This window comes from Vulpes lagopus, chromosome 8 (assembly GCF_018345385.1).
Source record: "Vulpes lagopus strain Blue_001 chromosome 8, ASM1834538v1, whole genome shotgun sequence".
Classification (NCBI taxonomy): Eukaryota; Metazoa; Chordata; class Mammalia; order Carnivora; family Canidae; genus Vulpes; species Vulpes lagopus.
Window position 1 is genome coordinate 31,411,269 of NC_054831.1, and position 27,339 is coordinate 31,438,607.

General features: G+C 37.6%; 1 protein-coding gene across 1 annotated transcript in view; it reads left to right on the forward strand.

Moving 5' to 3' along the window:
• The window catches only part of SH3RF1 (SH3 domain containing ring finger 1), a 187,610-nt gene that overhangs the window by 92,186 nt on the left and 68,085 nt on the right, over window positions 1-27,339 (forward strand). Inside the window, exons 3-4 of the mRNA XM_041766082.1 lie at window positions 26,122-26,397; window positions 27,229-27,324. Of these exons, the coding sequence (XP_041622016.1) occupies window positions 26,122-26,397; window positions 27,229-27,324 (372 nt within the window). The remainder of the gene's footprint in view (window positions 1-26,121; window positions 26,398-27,228; window positions 27,325-27,339) is intronic.

Here is a 27,339-nt window from a genome sequence, read left to right on the forward strand (position 1 = left end):
TAGGAGGATAGAGTGCATATTGAGTTCTTTTACTACAATAAAATAAAAAATAAAGTAAAATAAAAATTAGACAAGATAAGGATTTAAATTTGAATGTAGTGGATAGTTACCAACATGATATACATAAAAGAGTGTTGGGAAGACTTTTACACACTCAAATATCATCAGAATGCCTCAGATTTCACCATTATTTTCATTTCTTTGATACTTAAATCATTTTATTAATCTTCAGGAGGCTTCTCTTAAAAGGGTTTTCCAAAGTGAGTGTTTGCTAAAAAGTATTTTGGATATGGGATATAGGGAGGGAGGGATGACATGAAGATTAGGTACCAACCAAATAAGGGAGGAAAGAACATGATAAATTACATGGAAAGGTCATTATTTTCAATATGGTTCCCTGGATGAAATATGAGCCCCAGTTCCTCTTTCTGCGCTTTCCCTGGAATAGTGGCAGGAGGAACTGACCCACTGTGGAATGCTCAGTCAGCAAGGTTTTATGATTTCATTGCAACAGGGGAGAAAAGATATTGTGATTCTGTTTTTCTATAAAACAAAAGGAGTAGAACAGATGATTTCTAAACTTCCTTCCAGATTTAATAGTTACTAGGACTGTGATCTTAAATAATTGTAAGAAAATACTTTGCGTTTCAATGGAAGGATTGAGCATTTCTCTACAGTATGTGTAAGAACGCTCAGGATACTGTATAGGATTTTCCTAAGTACCTGGGTTAGGCTACATTTCAAATTTAATTTACTTTACTAAGAAAGAATACAGCGCCCTTCATTCCCTAGAGTGAACACATGATTAAAGAGAAAAGAAAGGGTCACTGGCAGGTGAAACTCTTCCTCTGGTTAGCGAGGGGAATGCTAATAGGTGCCTGAGACATCTGAGATTTTTTTTTTAAAGTATTGTTTGTTTAGGTTAGAGTTTAAAAAGTTGAAGAATAAAACTGAAAGTATTGGGTTTAAATTGTGGGTTTTGTTGGGGGAGTTATGTTAAAGTTTACAAAGTTGAAGAGTAAAAGTGTCTTGAATTTGTTTCATGTATACACTAACATGAGGTAAATTAGTATTTATTTCCTATATCACAGTGTGTATGTGGTGCTTTTACTGAATTTTACTTAAGTAGGCAACAGCTAAAGGCTGAACCAATTAAATAAACACAAAAACAAATGGGGTGGGTGGGGGGACTAGGAACCCAAATCCTGGATGGACTAGACTCCTCTTGTTTACTCTGTGTTAGTCTGCATACTAAACGTTCATCTCTTTTCTTTTTCCATTTTTGCTTTGAAGCTCAGCACAAATGTAGCTGGTGATGGGCAATTCACCAGACTAGTTAAAATTCCTCTGGTTGTGGCAGTTTGTTAAGCTGTAGTGTTATTATTGTAACTGGCTAATTATGTAATGTCAACAATTCAATGAGGTGGAGGATCAGTATTTATACAAGCAGGACTTGGAACACGAGCCTTTGGCCTCTCTGGTTTTGGCACATTTTTCTCATCTACAGGTTTTCAGTTTAACTCCTTTTTTTTTTTTTCCTTTCCCACACTACTTTATTCTTCATGGATAATCCCTTCCCAAATCAAGACACATTAAGTTGGAAATTGGAAAGGAAATAATCAGTTAAGGCTTAGGTCTCATTTTGCTGCATTTGCTTCTTTTGCCTTTGGTGTTATGCAGATGGTCTGGTGTTGGTTGTTCAGCACTAGAACTACAAGTTTTCTTTTTAATTCTGCTTGCCCCTCCATGTATTGGATGTGGCAAAGATTTTTGCAGCTTTCCTTTGCATTAAATTTAAGGTATTTTATATATTCACACCTTCCTGTAAGAAGCTTATTGAGGAATGGAAATCTAAGGGATTTGCATTCACTCTGTAATCTACCATGATTACCAAGGCTGCTGGTATGACTTAGTGGGTGGAATATGTCTTAGGAAAAAAATACATAATTCTGACAAGATGCTTTTTGAAAAATCCCAACCAGCTGTTTCAAGTAGAACACTGTAAAATTTATTCAAAGTCAATTTTATTTCACTTGGAAGCAAATGTAGTTCAAAGAATGAGCTAAAGTAAACAGTGAAATTTAACTTATCCAGAGTTCGAGCAGTGTTGTCTTTGTATAGGGCTTTCAGCAGCTTTCTTTTCCATTGTCAAGCTGTGTACCATTTTACTCAACTTACCCTTGTCTAACCTGTGGAGTGTGGGGAGTTCCTCAAAGCAGATGTGAGGTCTGTCCCAGGTGGCCTCAGATGTTGGACTGGCCAAGGGATGAGAATGTTGAATATGGAGTCACATAGTGAATTAGTTTATCTTGGCTGTAACAAATTAACATAAATTTAGTGACCTAAAGCAACACAACCTTATTATCTTATAGTTTTATAGGTCAGAAGTCTAACACAGGTCTCACTGGGCTGAAATCAGGGCACAGGCAAGGTTGTTTTGTTTTTTGGATGCTCTAGGCGGAGAATCTGTTTCCTTGCCTTTTCCACTGTCTAGAGGCTACACAACGTTCCTTGGCTTGTGGGCTTCCTCCATCTTCATAGCCAGCAGTAATTCATCTCTGCATCAATATTCATAGCCAGCAGTGTTCTTCCATAGTCATATCCGCCTCTGCCTCTGCCTCTGAACTCAGCTGGAAATGTTTTCTGATTTTGAAGACTTTATGACTATGTTTAGCCCAGCTAGATAACCGGGGATAACTTGCCCATCTCAAGGTTCTTAACTTCATCACATTTACAAAGTTTCTAGCTGTGTGGCTTTGGGCATTCAGCTCACCTTTCTGTCCTGATGTGTGGGAGTTGGGCTAAATAATTTTTAAGATCCCTTTTAGCCCCAACATCCTTTGAGTTGATGCCTCAAAATAAGGTAGGTTCATAATTTCTAATTGTGATTTTTCTTTTAAACTCTCAAAGATGTCATCTGTGAGAATCAAGGCCTTAGCGCCTCTTTATCAGCCTTGTAAGTGAATATTTGTATGTGTGTTCACATTATACATGCATATATGTGATGTTTTCCATTCCATATATACAGGGAACTGTATATATGAACTAACTACATATATAGGATCTTTTTTCTTTTAACCTCTTAACTCCATTAAATTTGTTTACATATATGTAAGCAACTTTAAGGTATAGAGATATTTTAGGGGCACCTGTGTGGCTCAGTTGGTTAAGCATCCGACTCTTGATCTCAGAATTGTTCAAGTCCTGCTTTGGGTTCCATGTTAGACATGGAGCCTACTTTAAAAAAGAGAGAGAGAGAGAGATTGATTTTAAAACATTCGAGTATTTTTTAAATGGTAGATAATACCATTTACACGTGGTTAAGATGTATCTCATTGTAAAATTAATAACATGAGGGACACCTGGGTGGCTCAGCAGTTGAGTGCCTTCAGCCCAGGGCATGATCCCAGAATCCCCGGATCAAGTCCCACATCGGGCTCCCTGCATGGAGCCTGCTTCTCTCTCTCTGCCTGTATCTCTGCCGCAACCCCCCCCCCCCACGTGTCTCTCATGAATAAATAAATAAAATCTTAGAAAAAAAATTAACATGAAAGATAGCTTTTACTAGACTAATCTTTTTAGTGATATGGACATATACAATGGATTATCAATGGATTATGAATATTCTTTCATGGTGCAGCCTGAGTAGCTCAGCGGTTTAGTGCCGCCTTCAGCCCAGGGTATAATCCTAGAGACCCGGGATCGAGTCCCACATCGGGCTCCCTGCAGGGAGCCTGCTTCTCCCTCTGCCTGTGTCTCTGCCTCTTGTGTGTGTGTGTGTGTGTGTGTGTGTGTGTGTGTGTCTCATGAATAAATAAATAAAATCTTTTAAAAATATATTCTTTCTTGTTTATTTAATAAACTTTCATTGCCTATACAGATTGTGTGTTCATTCGAATCAGTGTGGGGATCTTTTGATGCTTAATTTTGTAACTTCTCTGTGTTTCTGTTCTTGCAAGTGTTGTCCTTTATTTAGTTGATGTCTTATTAATTAAAGGATGAAGAATGCCTCCTTTGGTACAAGCGGGTATTTATAAAGTAAAGATCTCTAGAGTACAAGCTGAGGAAGTCTTTAGGAAAAGATCTATCTTTTCTGAACGTATTTAAAATTGGAAGACAGAGATAAGCAAGACCCTATTTGTGAGTACACTTGCATCTACCTTGTGTTCGGAGTTAACAAAGGATGGCATAACATCCCTTACTTGTTTTATAATAATTGAGTGCTGGACTTTGAGATGGCTTATCATTCTTTCAAATATAACTAGCTAACACTGCTTTGAGGAGTTGTAGACATTACCATTCAGTGTTCTGTGCTGTATTTAGATACAAGATATCTAAATGTTTCCTTTTCCTTCAAAAAGGAAACATGTTGAAAATTAGTGCTGAGAGAAAAAAGGGGTCTCTGAACCCCCACCCAAAATTGACTATTCTCTGGGCAGCAAAGGGACAGCAGGTTAGCCAGCCTTCACATGAATACTTGTTATTGACTAAGAAGGAACTCATTATTAGAAAAAATGTTTCTTTGCATTGAAAATGAGCATGGCCCGTTGTAACTTCCCTCTGTTGTAGTTTTAGGCCCTAGAATTATAATACTGCTCCATATGTCAACCCTTTGAGTGTTTAAAGATTATACTCTGGAATAAAACCCACTTACTGAATGTGTAACATTGAGTAGGTTACACAACCTCTCTGAGCCTCAGTTTCTGCATCTGTTAAGTGGGAATAATAATAGCCTACCCTACAGTGTATTGTGTGTGTGAATGTATGATGGCACATTGAGAATGCTCAGCAACTACCAACTATTATTGTCTTCACCTTCTAGGTTTTTTCTCAAGTCTTCTAAGTCATTTAGGCAAATGTTCTTTACTATGATTTCTAGACCATTCACTTTTCTAAAGATCAGTTTATTAATATTCCTCTTATAAGTTGGGATACGCAGAACTGAACAAGATTCTGTAGATGTGGCTGATCAGTCGGTACATGGAAGGTCTGTTCCTTTCTCTAATTGCCACCAGCATCTCATTTATGCAGGCTAATGTTCCAGTGAATCTGACAGCATCCTTGTCTCTCGTGGCTTATATTGAACTTGTGGCTAGCAAAAGTCCTTGAGTCTTTTTCATTTAATCTGCTTTTAGGGCAGGTCTTTTGTAGTTTCCTATACCTATGCTAGTGGTTTTATTTTTATTTTTTTAAAGGTTTTTTTTTTTTTTTTAATTTATTCATGAGAGACATACAGAGAGGCAGAGACACTGGCAGAGGGAGAAGCAGGCTCCCTGCAGGGAGCCCGATGTGGGACTTGATCCCAGGACCCTGCGATCACATCCTGAGCTAAAGGTGGTTGCTCAACCACTGAGCCACCCTGGCATCCCTGTGCTAGTGGTTTTAAACAATGAAATACACTAGTAAATGTTCATCCCAGGAAATACTTGCTTTGTTTGGTCCGTATTTCTCATTGATGAAAATCTTTCAAAATCCTATTTCTGTCATCCATCATTTTAGTTGGCTAGCACTTCTAGTTTTGTGTCACTGGCAACTTAATTGTGTCCTAAATGCTTTCATTGAAATCATTACTAAAAATGCTGGACATCCCAAAGGATGGACAGTTACAAAGCTTTGGGGTACACCACAGAGCTCTCTACCCAGGTTACTTTCTGTTGATTCATTTATCCATTTTACCAGAGTCAGGTTTCTTTAATAAAACACTACAGACTGTGGGGCTTAAGCAACAGACATATATTTCTCATAATTTTGGAGGCTGGGAAGTCCAAAGTCAAGGTACTGACACATTTGTTTCTTGTTAAGGGCCTGCTTCCTGGCTTGTAAATGGCCACCTTCTTACTGTGTGCTCACATGGCTTTTCCTTGGTGTACTTTTGTGGAGAAAGAGAAAGGAAACTCTGGTGTCTCCTCTTAAGAGCACTAATCCTACCAGGAGAGCTCTACCCTCATGACCTCATCTAAACCTAATTACCTCCCAAGGGCCCTTCCTCCAAATGCCATCACATTGGAGCTTATAGCTTCCATATATGAATTTTGGAGAGGCCATAAACTTTCTGCCCATAACAACCAACATGCATTAGAGTCTCTACAACTTGTTAGGGATGGACATAGGCTTATGATCCTTACTTGAATAAGGTAAGCTGGGTTTTAGAGCTTATGTTCTAGTATTTTGGAGTGGGTGAGGGTAGACAATAAACAAGCCAACAAAGGAATGACTAGTATAACTTCAGGTGGTGAGAAATGCTGAAGAAAATGAGCATGGTAGAAAGAGTAAGGTGAGGACATTATGATAGATGTTGGTTGTGGGAGGCTATTTGGGGATAGTTAGGGAAGGCTTTTCTGAAGTGATGTTGGAGTAGACACCTGAGCAATGTGCAGAAAAAAACCTATAAAGAATATTGTAGGCATAAGGAAAAACAAGAGAAAGATCCTGAGGCAGAAAAGAGCTTGTAGTGGTTATAAGCATCAACAGGGTTAGGAGTTAGAGGTTAGAGTGAAGGAGGTTGGTTAAAGATAATGCAAAGCCTTGGAGGCCATGGGAAGGAGTTTGTATTTTAATATAAGTGGATAAGAAAGCCATCGGGAAGTTAACAGGCAAGAGAGTGTAGATACCAGACTCTAGGGGTTCAAGAGTGGCAATATGGAGATAATGTTATCTTAGGTTAGTAGCAATCGAAGTTGTAAGAAATGCACCAGTTTAGGATATATTTTGAAGGTAGAGCCAGCAGGATTGGTGGTGAATCAGACATAGAATATGAAAGAGGCATCATGATGAGGCTCAGTTTTTGGGTCAAGGCAGAATGGTGGGGCCATTTACCAAGATGGGAAGAAGTGGTAGAGGATCAGGTTTTGGTGGAGTCAGGTGGAAATCAAGAGGTCTATTTTAGACAGGTCAACTTGGAGACATCTATTAGACGTTCGATAGGAGAAATAGAAGCACTTGCAGCTCAGGGGAGAAGTTGTAGCTGAGATCAGGCTTGGGAGATATTAGCATGTAGATAACAGGTCTTGGCCCTTTATTTTTTTTATTTATTTATTTTTTAAAGATTTATTTTATCTATTCACTCATGAGAGAGAGGGGGGCAGAGTCACAGGCATGAGAGAGAAGCAGGCTCCACGCAGGGAGCCTGACGCAGGACTCGATTCCAGGTTTCCAGGATCAGGCCCCGGGCCGAAGGCGGCGCCAAACCCCTGAGCTACCAGGGCTGCCCGGTCTTGGCCTTTTATATGGGAACCATGAAGGAGCTTTTAAAAAAGCCTATATTTCTGACCCAACCCTGAAATTTTTGCTTCATTGGTTTGGGGTGGGGGTTTTTATATAACTTTAAAAGAACTCCCTAGTTGATCCTAATATGCAGCCAGAGTTGGTAATAGCTGGCATAAATGGTGTTAAAAGAAGGGAATAGATGAGATTGGCTTGGGAGTAAACTTAGAAAAGAGAAACTGTTAAAAGCTTGAATCCTGGAGCAACTGAGGAAGAAGAATCAGAAAGGACATGAGGAAGGTGACTGATCCCTGATTCCCATGCTGCTCAAAGTATGGTTCCTGGACCAGCAGCATCACCACTGCTATCTCCCAGGAGCTGTTAGAAATGCAGCCTCTCTAGCCCTACCCAGACCTACTGAATCAGAGTTGCATGTAATAGGAACGAACACCAAATGACTCATAGGCCTGAAAAATAAAGTTTGAAAAGCACCTGTTTTGATTTTGTAATCATGTTAAGGCTTCCACCAAGTATGAATTCATTCATTGGTTCTCCATTTCTCTCTCACACTCAGGGAAAATTAAAATGGAAGTATCATGCTATATCCTTAAATCAGATTGGTGGTATTGGGAGCTGCCCTTATATTTCTAAAACACTTTGTGAGAAAGAGAAATGGCTTTATTTTCAACATTTTAAAAGCTATCTCAGATTAATGAAGTTTTTTTTTTGACTGTGGCTCTAAGAATTCATATACTATCAACTTGCCTCCTACTCCCACCCTACTCCCTGCTTAAAAGTAAATGATGAGGTAACTGATAGTTGGGATGATATGTTGACTTCTTAAGTTTGCATGAGAAATAGATATTTTTGAAAGTGACATGTATTTCATAAGTTTAGTAAACTAACCTCTTTTGATCTGAGGAAAGGCATTATGGTTTTATTTCCTCCAAAGCTAACATGCTTCACTCTCCAGGCCCCATGATCTACAGCATGTCAGGAACACCAGCTCCCAGACATAAAGTCTTAAGATGAAATCACATTGATTAGTGTGGCCAGGTCTTACAGAAGTGGGAGGTATGGTTGTGGAACCAATTTATGTCTTTTTAAAAAAAAAAATTTGTCTTATTTTATACTATTGTTCTATTTTTAATAGTCATAAAGATAATTAGCATAGCAAGCTAAAAAGTCTGTATTTTTATAAGAGAATTTGAAATAATAAATGAGATAGTAGGGGTTTTACTGATGTTCTGTTGATATTGCATTAAAGTGCCAGAGTCAATTATTTAGTGCAACCAAATATCCTAATCAGTAATAGGATTAACTGGAAGTGTGAACAGGGGGTCTGTATTTAGGGTCTACCTAACTTTTCTTCTTTTCATTTTCATTTAAAGGTGATTATGTGGTTGCTTAAGAATATATAAGTGGCCTTGACTGCATTTAAAATGCTGTTTCTCAAATTACATTGTAGGTACAGAGCTCTCTTTTATAGTATCCATCTTCTTTGCATATCTGAATTATTTAATAAACAAGATAATTAAAATTTATAGTTGACTATATTAGAATTTTACACACTGCATTCCTTTTTCTTATGCACTTTATTTTTAAAGTTATACCTGTTCATGATATAAAATATGTAACCACACAGAAGAGTCTAAAATAGAAAATTAAAGTGTCTCTTCTCTCATACCCTAATCTTAGTTTCCAGAGCTAAGGGCTTATACTGTGTTCTGATATTTGGTTCTTCTACTGGTTTCATGCACAACCTCAAAAAATGTGTTTCTTTTTCTTGATTCCTTAGCCTTGGACAATATCAATTTCGGATACTAAGGGATAAAATTGAGATTCCTTCTACTTCCCATCTCCCCTTCCCTAACTCCTGATTTTTGTTTGTTATATTATCAGAGTTTATAGAGTTCTGTTATGAGGCTGTAATTAATTCTTCTTTTCTATGTTTGGAGAATGATTCTATAGGTTGAAACTCCATAAAAACACTTTGTGGTATTCTGATTATATAAGCATTATTCACTGCAGTGTGGTTGGGTCCATTAAAAAGGGAAACATAACCTGTGTCACCAGATCCTGCTTCAATATAAGTAGGATGAATGTAGCTTCGAAGTTCTATGGATTCTCCTTAAATTTCTTTTCCATTTTCTTTATGTCTTCTAGATCATTTTTAGCCATCCATGTTTCTTGTATCACATATCCTCTCTCTAGGAGTCTTCTGTGGGCTTGTTGGGGGTAGGATGGGAGATACTTCCTTGAACTTTTTTTTTTTTTTAAGCTTTATTTATTTATTTAGAGAGAGAGCAAGGGATAGGTGTGGAGGGGCAGATGGAGTGGGAAAGAGAGTCCCAAGCAAGACTCCACACTGAGCGCAGAGCCTGATGGGGGGCTAGATGTCACAATCCTAAGATCATGACCTGAGCTGAACCGAGTCAGATACCTAAATGACTGCCACCCAGGCGCCCCTGAACTTTTTTTTTTTTTTTTTTTTTAATCTACGATAGTCACACAGAGAGAGAGAGGCAGAGACACAGGCAGAGGGAGAAGCAGGCTCCATGCACCGGAAGCCCGACGTGGGATTCGATCCCGGGTCTCCAGGATCGCGCCCTGGGCCAAAGGCAGGCGCCAAACCGCTGCGCCACTCAGGGATCCCTGAAATTTTCTTTTTTTTTTTTTATTTGAAATGCACAGGGGATGAACTTCCTGAGATTTTGTTTATTCAAGAATATCTTTCTTTTTTCCACATAAATATTTAACAACTTAGCTGGCTGAGTTTTTCTAAATCACGTTCCCTTAGAAATTCAAAGGCATTGCTCTGTCGTTTTCTTTTATCCAGTATTGCTGCCAAAAAATCAGATTCTGGTTCCATAATGGTAAACTTTGCCCTAAATCTTTGAGAATTTTTTCCTTATCTTTGGAATTCTGCAATATAAAGTGATGTCTCCAAATATGAATATTTTTTTCCTTGTTAACCTTAGTACTTAATGACATTATTGTAATTCAGATCTTGAGTGTCTTTAGCTTATGAAACTTTTCTTCTAATCCTATTTCTTTCATTATTCTCTTCCCCCTTATTTTTTTTCTTTATGATTCTTACTTTAGATTGGTATTAGGCTTTTTTAGAGGTACCTTTCATATCTCTTAAATTTTTGGTTATTTTTCACCTCTGTCTTTTTTCTGTATGTTTTGTGATACATAGTTGACTTCATGACAATGGTTACCATCCTGGTATTTAGCCCTGCCCCATATATTTTTCAATCCAGCCACTGAAAATTTTTCTGATTCCATTTGCTTTCGTTTTTGTAGAAATTCCTAAAGTTTTCTGGTATGTTTTCCCTGTTCTCTAGAGCTCCTGTGGTTTATTTTTTAAAAAATATTCTTTGTTATTTCAATATGACCTTAGGAAAAAAGGTCACTCAAGCAATTAAATGCATTTGTTTAGCTCATCATTGCAAAATACTGCCTTGATATAAGTCTCTTTCTTTGATTTCTTTGCTTAGGTCAGATAAAATAACAAAAATACAAGTAGACACCCATGTCAGTCAGTGCCCTGACCTTCTGCTTGATTAGTACATACAGGCAGTTACCATGTGGGCCACTCTACTAATTTTCTAAGTGGAATTCCTTTGAGTAGCACACCAGACATAGACTGCCAACTTGAATGGAGAGTGCAAGATAGGAGGGGAGAAGCTTCCTCCTCTTTCTTAGAATTATGTAGTTGATGAGAATTACCTAGAGGGAGAGACTGATCTAATTTATTTCAGTAAATATGTTTTCTGTATATAAGATACATTATTAGGCTCTACAGCTGATTCAAGAAGGTGTGAGAGACCATCCCTGCCCTCAAAGTGTTTTGAGTCTGGTAGCATATTAGTAAAATACTCAAATATATATAATAAAAGGTATCATAAAGCCAAGAGAGAACTGTAAACAAAACCTTCTGAGGTTCATAAGGAGAATATACATCTATATTGGACGATAGAGAAGGGACTTGGGAAATATGATGTTTGAATTGTGTCTTGAAGCCTGGATGGACTTCTGACAAGAGCTCTTTGGGTGGAAGGAATGGCAGAGAAAAGTCCCATAGGTTAGGGAAGAAGGATCATATCAGGGGAACTAGAGTGCATCTGTTTGGTTAGAATGTTGGAGATATTCCAACAAGTATTTGAAAAAAATAGTTTGGAGTCAGACTATGGGCATCTTAAGTGCCAGAGAGAAGGGTTTGAACTAAATTTGTTAGGAATGGAATTTAAAAAGGTTGATGAGACAGATGATTTTGTAAAAGCTGTATTTTAAGAAGATGAATCTGGCAAATTTCTGTAGGATGGAATGAAGTAAGAGGCAGGCAGAAATCAGTCATCCAACGAGTTGGTTCTGTGCCATGTTCTGGGCAGTCTGGATACTAAGATGAATGATATCCAGACCCTGCCCTCAGGTCGCTCACAGCCTGGTGCACATGAAGAACTAGTTGCCTTATTCAAAGAAACATTTAGTTAAATCATTTTAAAAAACATACAGATGTGGTATTTTATATTAGTAGGTATTTTAAAACCGTAATTTAATTGGTTGTCAATGGCTATCTCAGATGATCAATTTCTCATTGTCTCAAATTTTCTATTACAAATAGAGCTAGAATGATGTCTTATCTTCTTTGTGCAGTATGTATTAAATGCTTAATGAAAGTCTTGGATCCACACATATGGACTCTGCGCATAATTTTTATATTCTTTGCTATATATTTAATCACCTAGAAATGTAAAAAACAATATATCATTTTCATATAATGGTTCATTTTGGTTGAAAATACCTATAATTCATATCCTATTGTTAATAAACAATATATATAATATATATATAATAAATATAGGGGAAAATAGAAGAGCTGGATTTGGGCTCCTCAGTGTTGGATTAGTTAGTAAATCTTCTCCCCCTTACACTTCTTATTTCATATTTTTAATGATCAATATACTTAAAGTGGAATACTTATTTTTTTTAGAGAAAAGTTTCAATAAACTACTTATTTCAAATTAATTATCTATTGGTAAAATTATCCATTGAAAATATTTTTTTCTTCATGGCATTTCTTGTGCAGTCATGTAATAGAAAAATTAGATTAAAAGCAATTTGCATTTTCTAGTAACACTTATTTAAGTATTGCAGAATATTTACAGATATTTTTAAAGTATCATTTTACAACAGACTTAAAGGTAAAAGACATTTGTTGAAATAAGTATAAGATTGTCTCTACATTCAGTTAATACTTAAATTTTTGAAAGCCAAAACTCCAAAGCATATGCATGTAGATTGGGTTTTTTTCTTTTAATGAAGACTTAATTATCTTTTAAAGATCTTGATTCTACCCTATGGGTTTCACAGGATTGGTTTTATGTCCTTGTAATAGATTTATTTCAAAGTAAGAGGATATTATCCTGCAGTAATTACTTAGTCTTCACTGTGTAAACTTCATATTAATTAACTGGCAGAGCACTCTTGTGGAGAGTAGTAACAATAACACACATATTATGTATTACTTTTTGACATAAAAATAATGAGATAAAAGAGGACCTGGTGTGACTGACCATAGCTGAGCTTGCCTCTACTTTTGCAAGTAACATTGCAACCGGTTGTGATAGATTTTGGAGTATTGAGGCTGACTTGATTTGATTTGATTTCTACAAACTAATTCATATTCTCCTTTTGTTTTCTTTCTAAATGCCCTCTACTAGCTCACTCTCCCATACCTTAGTACCTTCTTTATTCTTGAGATTCCACTCTTAAAAAAAGAAACAAATGACAAAATCATCAAGAATACAATTGCTCTTTCAAATGGTCTTATTGCCAAAGAAATCATAGTCTTACCAGATCACACATCATAATCTTTGTTCCTTTGCCTTTGGACAGAACCAAACTTGTGAGATTGTCCTATTTTTAAAAGTCTCCAGTGAAAGAGATAGAATAATCCATTGCAGTATTTAACAACCCTCACTGGCAAGAAATTCTTTTCTCCAACTTAAATAATACATACATCAGTTTAAGCCTTTATTTTTTCTTCAGTGAATATGAAGCCAATTTACTTTCCTTGTGTAAAGCCTTTTCATTGTATTTGAATACTTTCTTTTTTTTTTTTTTCAGGGATGATGTAGCTGTTTTATTTTTATTTTTTTTTAATTAATTTTTATTGGTGTTCAATTTACCAACATACAGAAAAACACCCAGTGCTCATCCCGTCAAGTGTCCACCTCAGTGCCCGTCACCCATTCCCCTCCAACACCCGCCCTCCTCCCCTTCCACCACCCCTAGTTCGTTTCCCCGAGTTAGGAGTCTTTATGTTCTGTCTCCCTTCCTGATATTTCCCAACATTTCTTTTCCCTTCCTTTATATTCCCTTTCACTATTATTTATATTCCCCAAATGAATGAGAACATACACTGTTTGTCCTTCTCCGATTGACTTATTTCACTCAGCATAATACCCTCCAGTTCCATCCACGTTGAAGCAAATGGTGGGTATTTGTCGTTTCTAATGGCTGAGTAATATTCCATTGTATACATAAACCACATCTTCTTTATCCATTCATCTTTCGATGGACACCGAGGCTCCTTCCACAGTTTGGCTATTGTGGCCATTGCTGATAGAAACATCGGGGTGCAGGTGTCCCGACGTTTCATTGCATCTGATTCTTTGGGGTAAATCCCCAACAGTGCAATTGCTGGGTCGTAGGGCAGGTCTATTTTTAACTCTTTGAGGAACGTCCACACAATTTTCCAGAGTGGCTGCACCAGTTCACATTCCCACCAACAGTGTAAGAGGGTTCCGTTTTCTCCGCATCCTCTCCAACATTTGTTGTTTCCTGCCTTGTTAATTTTCCCCATTCTCACTGGTGTGAGGTGGTATCTCATTGTGGTTTTGATTTGTATTTCCCTGATGGCAAGTGATGCAGAGCATTTTCTCATGTGCATGTTGGCCATGTCCATGTCTTCCTCTGTGAGATTTCTGTTCATGTCTTTTGCCCATTTCATGATTGGATTGTTTGTTTCTTTGGTGTTGAGTTTAATAAGTTCTTTATAGATTTTGGAAACTAGCCCTTTATCCGATATGTCGTTTGCAAATATCTTCTCCCATTCTGTAGGTTGTCTTTTAGTTTTGTTGACTGTATCCTTTGCTGTGCAAAAGCTTCTTATCTTGATGAAGTCCCAATAGTTCCTTTTTGCTTTTGTTTCTTTTGCCTTTGTGGATGTATCTTGCAAGAAGTTACTGTGGCCGAGTTCAAAAAGGGTGTTGCCTGTGTTCTCCTCTAGGATTTTGATGGACTCTTGTCTCACATTTAGATCTCTCATCCATTTTGAGTTTATCTTTGTGTATGGTGAGAGAGAGTGGTCCAGTTTCATTCTTCTGCATGTGGATGTCCAATTTTCCCAACACCATTTATTGAAGAGACTGTCTTTCTTCCAATGGATAGTCTTTCCTCCTTTATCGAATATTAGATGACCATACCTTTCAGGGTCCACTTCTGGGTTCTCTATTCTGTTCCATTGATCTATGTGTCTGTTTTTGTGCCAGTACCACACTGTCTTGATGACCACAGCTTTGTAGTACAACCTGAAATCTGGCATTGTGATGCCCCCAGATATGGTTTTCTTTTTTAAAATTCCCCTGGCTATTCGGGGTCTTTTCTGATTCCACACAAATCTTAAAATAATTTGTTCCAACTCTCTGAAGAAAGTCCATGGTATTTTGATAGGGATTGCATTAAACGTGTAAATTGCCCTGGGTAACATTGACATTTTTACAATATTAATTCTGCCAATCCATGAGCATGGAATATTTTTCCATCTCTTTGTGTCTTCCTCAATTTCTTTCAGAAGTGTTCTATAGTTTTTAGGGTATAGATCCTTCACCTCTTTGGTTAGGTTTATTCCTAGGTATCTTATGCTTTTGGGTGCAATTGTAAATGGGATTGACTCCTTAATTTCTCTTTCTTCAGTCTCTTTGTTAGTGTATAGAAATGCCCCTGATTTCTGGGCATTGATTTTGTATCCTGCCACGCTACCAAATTGCTGTATGAGTTCTAGCAATCTTGTGGTGGAGGCTTTTGTGTTTTCTATGTAGAGTATCACGTCATCGGCGAAGAGGGAGAGTTTGACTTCTTCTTTGCCAATTTGAATGCCTTTAATGTCTTTTTGTTGTCTGATTGCTGAGGCGAGGACTTCCAGAACTATGTTGAACAGCAGTGGTGAGAGTGGACATCCCTGTCTTGTTCCTGATCTTAGGGGAAAGGCTCCCAGTGCTTCCCCATTGAGAATCATATTTGCTGTGGGCTTTTCGTAAATGGCTTTTAAGATGTCGAGGAAAGTTCCCTCTATCCCAACACTCTGAAGGGTTTTGATCAGGAATGGATGCTGTATTTTGTCAAATGCTTTCTCTGCATCTAATGAGAGGATCATATGGTTCTTGGTTTTTCTCTTGCTGATATGATGAATCACATTGATTGTTTTATGAGTGTTGAACCAACCTTGTGTCCCGGACATAAATCCTACTTGGTCATGGTGAATAATTTTCTTAATGTGTTGTTGGATCCTATTGGCAAGTATCTCGTTGAGAATTTTTGCATCCATGTTCATCAGGGATATTGGTCTGTAATTCTCCTTTCTGGTGGGGTCTTTGTCTGGTTTTGGAATTAAGGTGATGCTGGCCTCATAGAACGAATTTGGAAGTACTCCATCTCTTTCTATCTTTCCAAACAGCTTTAGTAGAATAGGTATGATTTCTTCTTTAAACGTTTGATAGAATTCCCCTGGGAAGCCATCTGGCCCTGGACTCTTGTGTCTTGGGAGGTTTTTGATGACTGCTTCAATTTCCTCCCTGGTTATTGGCCTGTTCAGGTTTTCTATTTCTTCCTGCTCCAGTTTTGGTAGTTTGTGGCTTTCCAGGAATGCGTCCATTTCTTCTAGATTTCCTAATTTATTGGCGTACAGCTGTTCGTAATATGTTTTTATTTTTATTTTTTTATTTTTTTATAAATTTTTTTTTAATTTTTTATTTATTTATGATAGTCACAGAGAGAGAGAGAGAGGCAGAGACACAGGCGGAGGGAGAAGCAGGCTCCATGCACCGGGAGCCTGATGTGGGATTCGATCCCGGGTCTCCAGGATCGCGCCCTGGGCCAAAGGCAGGCGCCAAACCGCTGCGCCACCCAGGGATCCCCATAATATGTTTTTAAAATCGTTTGTATTTCCTTGGTGTTGGTAGTGATCTCTCCTTTCTCATTCATGATTTTATTAATTTGAGTCTTCTCTCTCTTCTTTTTAATAAGGTTGGCTAATGGTTTATCTATCTTTTTAATTCTTTCAAAGAACCAACTCCTGGTTCTGTTGATCTGTTCCACAGTTCTTTTGGTCTCGATATCATTTAGTTCTGCTCGAATTTTAATTAACTGTCTTCTTCTGCTGGGGGTGGTGTCTATTTGTTGCTTTTTCTCTAGTTCCTTTATGTGTAAGGTGAGCTTTTGAATTTGAGTTCTTTCCAGTTTTTGAATGGATGCTTGTATTGCGATGTATTTCCCCCTCAGGACTGCTTTTGCTGCATCCCAAAGATTTTGAACGGTTGTATCTTCATTCTCATTAGTTTCCATGAATCTTCTCAATTCTTCCTTAATTTCTTGGTTGACCTTTTCATCTTTTAGCAGGATGGTCCTTAACCTCCACGTGTTTGAAGTCTTTCCAAACTTCTTGTTGTGATTAAGTTCTAATTTCAAGGCATTATGGTCTGAGAATATACAGGGGACTATTCCGATCTTTTGGTATCGGTTCAGACCCGATTTGTGACCCAGTATGTGGTCTATTCTGGAGAAAGTTCCATGTGCACTTGAGAAGAATGTGTATTCAGTTGAGTTTGGATGTAAAGTTCTGTAGATATCTGTGAAATCCATCTGGTCCACTGTATCATTTAAAGCTCTCGTTTCTTTGGATATGTTGTGCTTAGAAGACCTATCTAGTATAGAAAGAGCTAGATTGAAGTCACCAAGTATAAGTGTATTATTATCAAAGTGAATACTTACTTTCATACTGCCCCACTGATACATTTCACCTTCTTCAGCTTTTCCATCGTATTTTCCAACACTTTTATCATCTATACCACTCCCCATGGAACATGCTACAGCTCTCTGTTCATTCTGTTTATGGGATTCAGAATGTAGCATGGACATCTACTGAACACCTGACTGGTGCTAAGTGTCGGGTCAGATTATAGCAGAGACCCTATATTACATACACATACTCTGTACGTCAGTGATGGGTTTCTTTTTCAAAAAGGAGCCATCTTTCTAGGCACTAATCTCCATACATCTGGGCTTCAGATTTCTTATATTGCCAGTTTTGCTGTTCTCTTGATTGCCATAAGTTATTCACTGTGATACTTTTGTATCTTTTCCTCCATGTGCATACATGGTCACATATTCGGTATATGTGGTTATTTCAATATTTATTTCTAAGTGCTGCTACTGTTTATATATATATATATATATACACACACACACACACACACATACATATATAATTTTTTAAAAGAATTTTATTTATTTATTTATTTATTTATTTATTTATTTATTTATTTATGAGCGACACAGAGAGAAGCAGAGACACAGGCAGAGGGAGAAGCAGGCTCCTAACAGGGAGCCTGATGTAGGACTCGATCCCAGGATTCCAGGATCATGACCTGACCCAAAGGCAGATGCTCGACCACTGAGCCACCCAGGTGCCCCTATATATTTTAATATTGAGATAAAATTGGCCTATATGAATTGTAGTTCTTAAGTGTACAATTTAATATGTTTTCACACATTTGTATAGCTGGGTAATCATCCCTTCAAAATGTAGAATCTATCTCTGATCTCAGAAATTTCCATCATTCACCCTTCCATTTATATTCCCCAATCCCTATGGACAACTACTGTTCTGATTTATATTACAATAGAATGATTTTACCTATTCTTGAGGTCATATAAATGTGTAGTATTAATTTTATTTTTTTCACTCGTGTATCACTTTTTTTTTTTTATAACTTAAGGATTTCATTATCTTTTCTCTTGTTGATGGACATTTGTTTTTCAGTTTTTGGTGTTATAAATAGTGCTGCAATGACATTTCTGTTACTGGTCTTTGTGTGGACATATGTCTTCATTTCCTGGTTATTACCTAGAATTAGAATTGTTAGGTCATAGAGCAGGTATATGAATAGCTTGATAAGAAATTGTCAAACAGCTTTCCAAAGTGGTTGTACCATTTTAGACTCTCACTAGCAATGTATCTGAGTTCTGTTTGGTCTGTATCTTCGACAGCATTTTCTGTTATTTATTTATTTATTTTTTTTAAAGATTTACTTACTAGAGAGAGAGAGAGAGAGAGATGGAGAGAAGGACGTAGGAGGAAGAGGGGCAAAGGAAGAGGAAAGAGAATCTCAGCCAGACTCTGTGCTCAGAGACTCAGAGCTTGACACAGAGCTCAAACCCACAGCCCATGAGATGATGACCTGAGCCAAAACCAAGAGTCAGATAGATGCTCAACCAACTGAGTCACCTAGGCGTCCCTGTTGTCAGTCTTTTAAATTTCATTTTAATGACTGTGAAAGAATATCTCATTATGGTTTTATTTTGCATTTCACTACTGGTGCTGAATACCTTTACATGGCTCTGTAATCAATCATTTCCTTCTTGAATTATTATCTTCATATCATGTCTGTTTTTAAATTCATTGTTTATTGTTGATTTATAGAAGTTCTTTGTATTTACAGATTAAAATTATTTTCTCAATTGTCTTTTGATGGACAGAATTTTTCAATTTTATGAAGTCTAATTTATAAATTTTTATGATTGATGTAATTTTTGATCTATCTAATCACTAATCTGTGCTTTCTTCTGGAAAACTTAGTTTTAACTTCTACGTTTGGTTTTTGGGGCTCATCTCAAATTATTTTTGTATATGATGTGAGGTAGGAGTCAAGACTCATTTTTCCCCATATGGGCTTCCAATTATCCCAGAACCATCTGTTGAAAATACTTTCTTATCTTAAATTGAATTGCTTTGGCACTTTTGTCTAATTGCCCGTATACATGTGGGTTTATTACAATGTTATTTTACTCTGAAACTATGAACTGTCTTTCATAAATAATATCATGTCTAAATTATGAGTGTCTCTCTTTGGGATATTAATGGAAACATTGGATTTCGCCCCCCCCCCGCCAAAAAAAGTCTAAAACCAGGCCATTGAATGAGATTGAAGCCTTACCTGATCTTTCTATTTAAATTAAAAACCTACTCCCACAGACCCCTCTGCCTCTGTATTTTTGACTCCCCTAAATTTCTGGGTTTCTGTAAGGATTAGGCAAGGGCCACATAGCATTCTGATACACAGTCATTCTTCTTCATCTAGTCCCATGCCCCCACGGGCAGGTGGGAGGTTTAGGAAAGGGCAGGGGCAGATTCCTTGCCAGGAATCAAACTTTTTCAAATAGACAGAAACTTGACCTTTTACCAGGAAACATCCCTCATCCTGCCATGAGTCCCCAAGATGATAGCTCATGTTACTGCAGAGAATTTTCCCAATAACTTTTCCTCCTCTTTGCAAAACACTATTGTAATTATTAAACATGTGATGAAACAGAAAACTAATATTCAGGGCAATGAGTGACATAAATTTCCTGAATTTTATTTCTGTGACTGCATTCGCAATAGCTGTCTTCCCTTAGAGAAATACAGTAAGATTTTTTTCTGTAATGATTTGCCTGTCAGTTGGATACCCCCTTCTTAAGGCCAGCTAAGAAAAAAAGCTATATATCAACTACGTGACTATTTCCTCATAACCGCCAGATGAGTTTGAAAGGAAAATATTTGTTTGCTATGGTTTGGTATATAATTTGTTTCACATTTTTTAAATGCCAGCATTTTGTTTAGTACAAATTCAATTGCCCATTTCCAGAACAAATCATGTTTTTAGTCATGTTTCTAGAGCACATTGAAGTGGACACCAGGTGAGCAGACTTGCTCACATTTCCTTAGGGTTTTCTGTGGCACCTTCATGTGCTTCACGCTTCCCAGCAGCCTTTGGGAATGAGGAATGAAATTCTTTCCACAGTGTTTCTGCTCCTCCTACATCTCAGTGTCAAGCAGCCACCATATACTGTGTTCCATAGGAGGCACTGAAGACAGTTTCCAAAGGATGGGCTCACGATCTGCTATTCATGAGGAGTACAAGAGGCACAGAAATACATAGGTGCATATATTGTACAATACATTTCAGCTGGTGAGCCTGACTATCCACAGAATTGTCTTTTAAGTTGCTTTTCCTTTAGGTATGCTATTTTTACATTTCGCCTTTCACGTCATAGACCCCAGCCACCTAGAGATAAATTCATTAATTTATTTATTCAGCAAGAATTTATTCACAGACATTGAGGTAGGTTATCGTGGTAGAAAGATTCTGCTTGTTCTCTTCCTACCTCTCAAATCCTTAGGTTTTTTTTTTTTAATCTCTTAAATCTAGGTATTTCCTAAACAGTGCGCTCAGTCCACTTAGATCACTCTCCCCCCCCCCCCCCCCCCCCTTAACACAGCTCTTCATACTGTGCTTGAGTGCCCCTTCAGGCCTTCCTGGACAAATAGGAGAGGGGAGCCCCATTGAGGCCTGAATCTACCCCACATAGGTGGATTTATCTATTCCCTATACTGCAGTCCTAGAAAAAATTTTAGAATCTCATATAATTTTTTTTCTTAAGTTTGGAAAACTCTGTCTTCATTCTCTCTCTGGATGTTTGAACATAATCTTTTGACCTCAATGTATTTCATTCTGTATTTACATTTGATTATTGATTAAATAAATGATTATGTATTATCATTTGAGTAAGAAGCAGTGAGAATACTGCCCAGGGAAATGGGTGAGAAAGAGGCTACTTTGTCTCCTCTCTTTTAAACCTTGGGTTTGTTTTTTTCTCCCTCCACCCTTTCCCTAAAACACTGATATCACTGAAACAACAAGGCTGAAAGCTGTAACTGGCTGAGTGCTGTTTAGTCATGAGTTGGGACAGAAACTCCATGAGGGCTTGTGGGTTGGGCTGCAGTTGCTGACGGTGAGGAGAAGGAGCAGACAGGGAATAAATGTGAATGAAGAAAACATGTATTTCTTCATTTTTGTTTATTCACAACTACCATCCTCAAAGTGCTGGCAGATAATGATTGAAGTGAGTCTGATGAGAAGATTTTATGTGACTGTCTTGGGATGGATGGCAGATGGTAGCTTAAGAAAGTGATCATCAGATAAAATGTCCTAGCACAGTACTCTCCATAAATAAAGTTTAAAGGAAAGTACAGATAAAAAGATGGACTATCATGGGATTATGGGATTCTCAGTCCTTTCTGATACTGCTTTGGAAAAATAACTTGTAGTATTCATCTTGGATGTTGGTTATATTGAAGTTGAAACATTCCAAGTGATGGAATAATAGTTGAGTAATAGTTGAGTAATAATCCAACATAGGCATCTTGCAATCAATACTTAATACTTATTAACTATTAAAGAATCAGTATTTTTGTGATATACTATTGGTATATTCTGATAGATTTTCACATTGTGGGTAAAAGCCAACATGTATTTTGTTGTACAAAGGACAATTAATTAATTAATTTATTTATAAAAGATTTTATTTATTCATTTGAGACAGAGAGAGAGTGAGAGTGCACAAGCAGGGGTGGAGAGGGACAAGTGGACTCCCTGCTGAGCAGGAAGCTTGGTACAGGGGTTGATCCCAGGACTCTGGGATCATGACCTGAGCCAAAGGCAGATGCTTAACTGACTGAGCCACCCAGGCACCCCTACAAAGGACATTTTAAAAATCCTTTTTTGAACCCATTTTGCTAACTGTTACTCTGTGTATAATACTTTATATTATTGTAATTTCTTTGTGCTTCAGTTCTTTCTGGGAAGTTTCTGAAAGTCAAGTAGAAATCAGCCATAGTTTGTGCCCATTTAGTTATAACTAAATTATTAAATTATACACCCTGTGGTACTGCTCCTACAGCAAGAGTATCTTCCAGATACTCTTTTTAATAGGTCATTGAATCTCTTTTACTTTATGGAGCAGTAAGAAATGCATGAAGGGATTTGAATTTAAAGACGCTGTCTTGCATGTATATCTGGGCATTGGCATTTAGAGTCTATAAAATAAATTGGCAGTGAATGTTTTATTTACCCATCAGAATCTCAGCCACATCATCAAGTAGCCCTTTGCCAGATATATTGGAATACACTTGATGGTACAAAAATGGAGTGTAGAGTGTTTAATCAAAAATATTTGTGTGCAGGTCTCATAAGGATTTTATTTTTTAAAGATTTTATTTATTTATTCATGAGAGACACAGAGAGAGAGAGAGGCAGAGACACAGGCAGAGGGAGAAGCAGGCTCCATACAGGGAGCCAGATGCAGGACTTGATCCCTGGACTCCAGGATCACGCCCAGGCCAAAGGCAGGCGCTAAACCACTGAGCCATCCAGGGATCCCCACCATAAGGATTTTAATGTTATATAAAATATCTGTATACATTAAAAAAAAATCTGTATACATAATGTAGAAGGAGAATTAGTTGAAGAGTAAAACTGGCCCATTGTCATATTTATTCCTTTTAAATAAGTAAAATAGTCACTATTTATTGAAATGTATTTCTGATTAAGAATTATTATAATAATAGCTCACCTATCTAAATTGCCAAGGTTTTTGATAAAGCTGGCAGCATGAATGACAGCTGCAAACCCAAGGTTAGACTGCAGAGTCAGTTTCTCTCTGGCTTTCTCTCCTTTTAAGCCTCCCTTTCATGTGTAGCCAAGTGAAATGTAAGCTCTGCAGATCCTCGGAGGCCTTGGCCTGATGAGAGGATACAGAAGAAAGGCAGCCGTTTGGAAAGCCTGCTGAAGGCATAAAGGGCAAAGGGCCTGGGCGATGACATGACTCCCAGACCTTTCCAAGGAGATGAATGAGAAGGCATTGCCTCCTTGGGCCTGGGATGTATTTTATCCACAAGAGTAGTCCGAGGCTATCAAACCAATTGTTTTGGCTTTATCTTTCAGATGTTGCAAAAGGAAAATGCGTTCTTTTATTGCTTTTCCAAGTCGTTTGACCATTTATCCTTAATCATCTGTAGTCTGTGTGGGAATAAGTCTTTTAAAGATCACTGAACTTTGCTTGATTTGAAATCAGAGTCGAATTCATTTTATTTAATGTGGGAAACCTTCTTTTGAGAAACTTAACACAAACTGGCTTTTTAGACTCTTAGAATTATTTGAAAAAGAACACCATGGAAAAACACAGCCAGATGCACAAATGTCTGCTCAAGGATTAGATTGCCATAAGCTTTATGATTCTTTCTCTGTGGTTATTGATCATTGAAATAACCTTAGCAGTCCAGATTTGGCAAATCAGTGTGAATTAATGAATTTTAGGTTGCAGTCTCAAAGATGTAACTAGGCTAACCATAATGTATATCACTGTTATCATAAATTTTATCCTTGCCATTCATTGTATTAAGAATGTGTGATTTTAGGAATACTGAATAGATTTGCTTTAGTAGAAAAGTTAATAAGCCCATTGGGCTAGTGGTGTGTGGAAGTGATCTGTGAAGAAATAAATTCCTTTAGTTCCCACATGAGCATGTCACAAAAGAACCATACTGTGGTTTTTTGAGAATTTTACAGATCTCTTCAAGGGGCAGTTCAGAGTAGTTTCTAAGAGTGCTAAGTCTTGGTGCATGGATTTGGCTGGCATGGATTTGGACAGAGTGGGCCAAACAGAGCTAATTGAGGTGGGGAAAAGATCAAGAGAATAGGCCATAATGGTGAATAGAGTTATTTGTCACCGAGTTTGTAATAGGATTTTCAATTAATTCATGCAGGCTTCCAATGCCTTACATTAGCCCTGTCAAGATGAACTACAGCCACATCTAAAATGCCATCCCCTATTAAACTGTGCATGTCAGTGAATTTGTAATTTCTTCTGTTCAACCAGAAGATGAATGGATTTCACTTAGAAAACAAATGTGTGCTTCAGAAATTCACAGTTTGAAATCCCAGCACTTCCTAGGAGGAACATTCTTTACATTGCTATATAGTGAATATGTATTAAAAATATAATTGTTATGTGAATTCATCCAAAAGGAGAAGCATCCAGCTGCATAGACACAAATACATTTCCAAGTGCTGTGTTTCACTGGTGAACAAGGCATTTCGTACTGGACAATGATGATGATGATAGTTCATGCATGTAGCACTTACTAACTGCTGGGCCTTTTGTAGTGCTTCACTAAATCCCCAGAACAACCCAGATGAAGAAATTGAGGCACGGAGAGGTTAACCTTCTCAAGATCTCATAGCTTGTGAGTGGCTGAGCTGGGATTCAAACCCAGGCATTCTGGCTTCCAGCGTCTGTGTTTCCAACCTCCTTGAAAATGCCTGATCATGGTGCTATCAACTTGTTCCAGAAGTTGGTTTATTACAGTACTTGCCAGTGCTCTGTCTCTGGTTTGATCACTCTTGCCCTCTTTCACAGTGATACTTATTTCTCTGTTTATTTACTGTTACTTTGTCAAATCTGTCTTGGGAAAATTCGTTATTATGATAACCTGACTTCAAGAAATATGTAATAAAATAGAGAATGTAGTGAGGCATCTCTGTGAGAGACAAAAATTAGAATCATCCCACAAAGTTGGACACTGAAGAGATACAACTAAAGTTCACAGGATTGTGAGGCACCAGATTTCCTGATGGGCATTTTCCTTCTGCAGAAACCAAAGGGCACAGCAGAATTGTTTATAAGATTCATGGCCAGATAATAGGAGTCATGCTTTCATAGGCAAGATCTTAAGGCAGGGTCCAAAAGTCAGAGGGCATGTGACGGTTTCAGAACTTCTGGAAGGCTCAGCTCCCACCTCCTTGGGATATTGGCCTTGAGAGCAGCTCTCATTAACCAAATGCAACATCACATGGATCAAGCCAACACAAGATGACTGCCAATAGCATTTCGAGAGCCAAGAATTGGCTATTCCTCTTAGGCCAAACAAAAATATTTAACCCAAAAAAAAAAAAAAAAAAGTTTGGCTAGGGAGTAGGCCAGACTCTAAATCTCTGACTAGAAACCAAAGTAAATTTTAAAAACTGTATTATGAAGTTCTGTTGCCTCAAGGGTATAAAACTTAGAACCACTTTTTTGGGGGAGTGGGGAGATGGAGGAGCCCAGGGAGAGGGCAGTACTATGAGTAATGTTTCATATTCCTCTACTTCATTAGAAAGATTAGGCTGTAAAAAAAATTTTTTTTCAAGTAGTTTAGGCCTGTGCTTTGCTCATAAGCTGTCTGCCTGCCTGTCCCCTTCTGTCCGTTTCCCACTCTAATGCCAGATTCATCTCCTGACACATGCTTCTTGCCATGGCCATCTGTATTTCACACCTGTGAGGGCTTGTCATTGCCTGAAGGACACAGCATTTGAACCTCTTTACCATGTTTTTCAAGACCCTCCATGAATTAGCTTCTGCCTACTTCTCCTACACTTTATGTTCTGTAATTCCTGTCTGGGAACACTGCATTCTTTAGAAAACTCCAGTCCCTCTGCACAGCATGCTCCCTGTCTTTACGGGTGCTGTCCTATCAGCTTTGAATGCCTCACTTTTTTATTCTTCCACTCCAGCTTTGTGGCTAACTCCTATGTGTCCTTGAAGACTTGGCTCATGTGTTACTTTCTCCAGGAAATGTTTCATTTTCCCACCCACTAAACGCTAGAGACCTGGGCTCTATGTTGAGTTAGTCTTGACTAAAGATGATAACACAGTTAAATTTTCAGACATTTTTGGATCATTCTTTAATTAAAACTCATCTCTTTCCTTAAGGGTATACCTCAGTTACCTTGTGCCAAAGCGTTATACAACTACGAAGGGAAAGAACCCGGAGACCTTAAATTCAGCAAAGGTGACATCATCATTTTGCGGCGACAAGTGGATGAAAATTGGTACCATGGGGAAGTCAACGGGATCCATGGCTTTTTCCCCACCAATTTTGTGCAGATTATCAAACCGTTACCTCAGCCCCCACCTCAGTGCAAAGCACTTTATGACTTCGAAGTGAAAGACAAGGAAGCAGACAAAGATTGCCTTCCATTTGCCAAGGTAAATTTAGAATGAGATTTTCTGTTTGCTGCCTCTTCCTCTGGACCCGGATACACAGCAGTATGGCCGGTATTTCTTTTTGTAAAAAGATAGAAATAGTTTTAGTATTTCACTGTGCTTTTAAAAATACCCAGAAGCAGTTTTCTTAAAGTCACAAAAAAATATTTTGTGCATAGGCTGTTCTTAAATGAAAGATAATTTTGGTTGATATTCTTTGTGGTATCATTTTCATATTTAGAGCCTAAATTTAATTCTAAGCCACTTTATAGGATGTGTGTGCAACTGAGGGATTTTAATTTACTGAATTATGAATAACAAAATAAAACATCATTATTTTCTTATTTTATACATAAATTTCTTTGCTGAAAGCACACAGGAGTATATCCACTGAATTGATAAAATGCTTTAGAATTTTAAGTAGATTAACACAATAGTGTTTTTAATAAAGAAAAGCAGTAGGATATGCATTTTTTAAATGGGCATTTGGTATATTTTGAGAGAGAATGTGAGAAGAGCCTGAGAATCAATCTAAAACAGAAGTTTAAGAGCCTGAGATGGGTAGTATTTGAAGTTATAATTTGTGGATCTAAACCAAATGCGCAGCCAACCCTTGTATAGAAGGAGTTCATAGTTTTATAACTGTCTGAGAGGACCAACAGTTTGATTGTGATAGTGGCCATTTAGTTCGTGATAACATTGGATTCATGTACTAAAGATATGTCATAGCATTTTAATTCACGTACTTTTAAAACTTGAGCCCCTTTATTGAAAAGGAAAATTAAATGATGAGCTAAATGGGATTAAGTAGACTAATGTTTGCTGTTTCTTCAGGATGATGTTCTGACTGTGATCCGTAGAGTGGATGAAAACTGGGCTGAAGGAATGCTGGCAGACAAAATAGGAATATTTCCGATTTCATATGTTGAGGTAAGTTAATCTGTA